Raw genomic sequence first — 4,888 nt, 5'->3', positions numbered from 1 at the left:
AAGTTCGATTTTGACGAGCGATAGCAAGTAAACTCATTGCTCACCTAATTTTATGAATGTTTCTTCAAAAACTTTTTCTCAGTTTTCCAATGGTGGTGTCAAATTTAGAACTACGTAGAACTACGACGGCCTGTCTTAGGTCAATGTATTTTTTGCAATAGGTTTGGGAATACAATCGATTGGGATTTATCAGCGTAATGGTGCGAAGCGATAAATTTCAGTGATAACTCTCTTCAAACTCTTTTTTATTTTTTTATTTTTTTTATTCTCGCTTATTTCCCGTCGGTCTAGTTCCCACAAAACTCCACAAAAGACCCTAACTTACGATCCGTTGATTGGTAACCGTGAAGAAAAGCGTTGATCTTGTATTTCGCAATTAGCAAGCAAACAAGATACCGTCTGCCGGAATGAGATTGTGCCAAAAAAAAAGATACGTTTTTGTTCCTTAGCTTATAATGCACACATTTAGGCAATGAGTTTGATCCAAATCACGTCAATTCACACTTAAATGTTGAGTTAACGACGGCCGCAAATATGGTTCAGTTACAATGAACTATAATTTTGCTAAAATTAAATGAGCTTTGGTCTAATCTGACTCCTTCTATGGGGTGAGATTGTGTCAAAAACAAAAAGTTGAATTTTATACCTGTTAAATACACAGTAGTGTATCTACGAATAATTCACGTAAATAACATGATAAAACAGTAAGTATAGGGACAACCAGAAAAAACGTGGACTACTATAGAAAAACGTATGTGTCACTGACCACTGTATATTTCATCGGAGATCTTGAAACCGCTAGAAACGTACCAACAACCCTCCTTCCTCGCTTCAAAAGTCATAGTGATTGTGAATTTCCATTTAACAGTCGTTATCTTACTGTTCTCAAGCTTTTAGTCATTATTTCAAGTGACACCATAACTAGACAACATGCCCTATGTAAACAATTCAAGTGTTTTGGTGTATACTGATAAAATTTTGTCGTGAATGTGAATACCTGCGCACTGTACCGTACATTACAGCTTGGCACAATCTCACCCCAAAACGGCTCGAAAAGTGTACAGTTTGGAAAAGCATTATTTTCTGAGCCAACACAGGTTCAATGCATAATATTTCCTCAACACATTGGAGACGAAATCCTAACGTACCAACTGAGCAGTAAGTTGATGTGATTTCTTGATCGAGTTGGTTTGCCTGGGACATTTTGGGTAACGTTATTTGGGCATGTTTTTCAGCCTGTACTTTGAAACATTATTTAAGTGAAACAGTTCACTGATATTATCTACAGTTGAATCGCTTTATAGCAACATCGCAAGGGACCGTCCTTATAGAGAAATGTCGCAATAAAACGAATATTTTTTATGAATATAAAGTAAAAGGGATCATTGAGAATGTCGCTATAAAGAGATTTGTCGCTATATAAATTGTCGTAATAGAGGGATTCGACTGTATACTCTATTTAAAGTTGTGAATAAATATGTCATGTTTCATAAAGTATTGAATTTGAGTTATAAGTTCCGAGAAATCTCAAGTAATTTGACATACAAACATTTCCCGTTTTGTCTCAATCTCACCCCCGTGGCTTAATCGCACTCCGGCAGACGGTACCTATAGTTAACAGGCTATAGAGTTCACGATGTTCTTTTTCAAACAATTGATTTGTCACATTCACATCAGTTCTCTTTTCGAGATAGAACTTTCTCATAAGAGCTCTCTGATACGATTTTGATCATCAAAACTAATAACACAAACACATGTTAGCAGAGATTCACTCTCTCAAAGAAAATCACAACAGCGGCGGCTCCACTAACGCTCTGGTTGATATAGCGTAATCAAAAACACGCTATTTCATTGCACCGGGTATCTCTCACCTACAGCGGCCACTACTCTCACTCTTTCTTTGATCGCGTTGTTTATGGCAAATCGAACAGCCTATTGGACTATCGATGAACATAATATTTATGTTGACCCAGTTACAAGTTAAGTAGATTCTACTTGTCTAACAACATTATCCGCTACCGGACGCTTGAATTTTTCGATCATACCACAGGAGGTCAAGCGAAATGCAGATAGTGAGAAAATACACAAGTTTGCACATTATCGCCATGATAATGATGCAGTCTATTCTAATCACGGGATTGGCAAACCACTCAGTTACCAAACATTTGACACCGTAATAAAATCACTGGTATTGACATGACTTTTACTGGGAACAGTATTTTAGACGATCTATGAATATTTCATTGATGCTTTGAATTATTTGATATTTTGATTTAATACATTTATTCTGATGTAAAGTGAAGCAAATAGTAACGCAGATAAGGTTGTTTTCTGAAGATCGAAACAGAAAAATTAGTTCGCTACGCCAGCCCCCTGAATCTAACATGTTACGAAACCTTTATAAACACTGCTGCTACCGGAGACTGGCTTCAGTTAATCTGTCGCTGCTTTTCTGTCCAAACAAATGGCTCCGAAACTGAAGATCGCCCTGCTGCAACTGGAGGGTTTTCCAACTAAGAAGGAAGCCATCGCCAATGCCGTCAACCAAATTCGCACCGTGGTGAAAAGTGAGGGTGCTAAGTTGGTTATTCTGCCGGAATGTTGGAACTCGACTTACAGCGCCGACGAGTTTGGACGGTGGGCAGAGCAGATTCCGGCGGGTGAAACGTCTACCGCTCTGGCCAAGGTTGCTGCGGAATGTGACATTTATTTAATCGGTGGAACATATCCTGAGGCCGATGGTGGTAAACTGTACAACACCTGCCCGGTGTGGGGTCCCAAAGGGGAATTTTTGGGCAAGTATCGCAAAATGCATCTGTTCGAAATGGACATTCCCGGAATCTGTACCTTCAGCGAGCCAAGTGTTCTAACCCCGGGCAGTCAATTTTTCACGTTCGACATCGGTGAAACCAAGGTTGGCGTTGGGATCTGCTACGATCAACGATTCGCCGAATTTGCTGCAATCTATCGACAGTTGGGCTGCGATTTGCTGGTTTTTCCATCAGCATTTGACGATTACACCGGTCCGATGCACTTCGAACTGATCGCTCAGGCACGGGCCCTGGACAACAGTATGTTTGTGGTGCTTTGTGCGCCCGCTCGGGATACTACCAAGGATTACGTTGCTTACGGATACTCAACGGTGTGTGACCCCTGGGGACGGGTCGTGTGCCACGCTAAGGAGAAACCGACCGTTTTGACTGCGGAACTCGATTTTGGCATGTGCGCGGAGATACGCAAGCAGATTCCGGTGCTGAAGCAGAAGAGACTGGATAAGTATGAACTTATCAGGAAGTAAGCGAAATAAACGGTTCAATTTGTGTTTTTTTATCTGTTTAAATTGTGTCTGCGTAAAAAAGTGGTTGATAATATCAATATCTTTTATGGTGAGACCCCAGTAATGAATCAGGGGGTAATTCCAAAATAAATATTACCCTGCTATAAGTGTTGAACGATCCCTGAATTCATGACTTTTTATCGCCTCTAATCAACCGCAACATTCTCAGCCTAGTAGTTGCTGTATTTTTACGGAAACTGGTCATTTGTGCACTTGTAATCAACAACAGCGCTCCAAGCTTAGCCGGTTTTGTTTAAAAAAGATTACGGAAATGTTATTGGACGTGGAATATGTGATGTTTAACCCTGAAAAGAGAATCATATTATGATGTGCGTAAAAGGCTTATCATGCGTCAAATTGACTTCCGACTTTCAAATGATTAAAAATGCATCTTTATCTTTATAAATTATCGATGAATAGCCTTTACAGTGTTAACACATCGATGAATAACAGAAACCAGAATTTAAATTTTAATATTTCTTTATTAATTTAGGAAAAAAATGACGCACTGTCAGAAGAAAAGAGCGCAATTTTACTGAAAGCGAGGAGTCAAATTGACGCAGACAATCTTTCCAGGGTTAATGAAAACCAAGAGTAAATTTTTACAAACTGTAAGTTGCCGGTTGTCCCTGAACAATACCTCATGGCTGGCATCATTACCTTTTTAACCCGAGCAGTCAATACTAAAGTATACAAACAATTTCACTATTGTGAAATACCAAAGGCATTTAGCCCCAAATCATATAGGTAATTGAAAAAGCTGATGTTTTTTCTGCCACTCACCAAAATCTTGATGGCAGTGATAAAACTACGCAATTGTAGTTGAGTTCTTGCTTCTCTTCTTTGTGTTCATATCTCGAACGCGGTTCTGATCGTGACGAAGAAAAGAAAAACGAAGTACCATTCATCTCGTACCAGGCTTCAATTCCTGGCAGGTATTTTTTTTTTTTAAGAGGGGGGATGTTTTGTGATGATTTAAATATTTTCTAATATTTATTCCGAATTTTATAGTGTGTTCTGCCACAAACGGTGACATATCAACACTATTACATATATTTTAAGCTTTATTTCATTAAAAGATTGTAATTGCTTCCTCAGTTAAGTGAATACAATTGTATGAAAATTGTAAACCTACTTGTCAAGAAAAAAAGGAATTTTAAATTAAACCTTAATCTAATCTTACACCTATCTCACTGACTATAAAGTAAGCTAATCGTTGTAATTGAGGATTGCAACGATTATTGTCGGAACTTATTGATAATTTGGTTCGATATATTTTCTAATGTTTCCACATTAGTAAGCCTATGTAGTTCATTCGTGCTAGACCAGCGAGGACGCTTCAATATCATTTTCAGAAGTTTGTTCTGAATCTTTTGAAGCATCTTCTTTCTGGTTGTACAGCAACTTGTCCAGATGGGGACTGCATATAACATTGCTGGTCTGAATATTTGTTTGTAAATTAGACAAAGACAAAGTTTAGAATTTCTGTTGATAAGAGGATACAAACATTTTATATATTTATTGCACTTTGTTTGGATATTCTCAATGTGC

General features: G+C 38.3%; 1 protein-coding gene across 1 annotated transcript; it reads left to right on the top strand.

Moving 5' to 3' along the window:
• Positions 1-2,423: 2,423 nt before the first annotated feature.
• LOC129732548 (omega-amidase NIT2-like) lies at positions 2,424-3,340 on the top strand. The gene has a single exon (XM_055693517.1). The coding sequence runs from the start codon at positions 2,465-2,467 to the stop codon at positions 3,296-3,298; it is 834 nt and encodes a 277-aa protein (XP_055549492.1). The 5' UTR covers positions 2,424-2,464; the 3' UTR covers positions 3,299-3,340.
• The last annotated feature ends 1,548 nt before the right edge of the window (positions 3,341-4,888 follow it).

The sequence above is a fragment of the Wyeomyia smithii genome, chromosome 1, assembly GCF_029784165.1.
Source record: "Wyeomyia smithii strain HCP4-BCI-WySm-NY-G18 chromosome 1, ASM2978416v1, whole genome shotgun sequence".
NCBI lineage: Eukaryota > Metazoa > Arthropoda > Insecta > Diptera > Culicidae > Wyeomyia > Wyeomyia smithii.
This window is presented reverse-complemented; position numbering and strand designations above follow the sequence as displayed.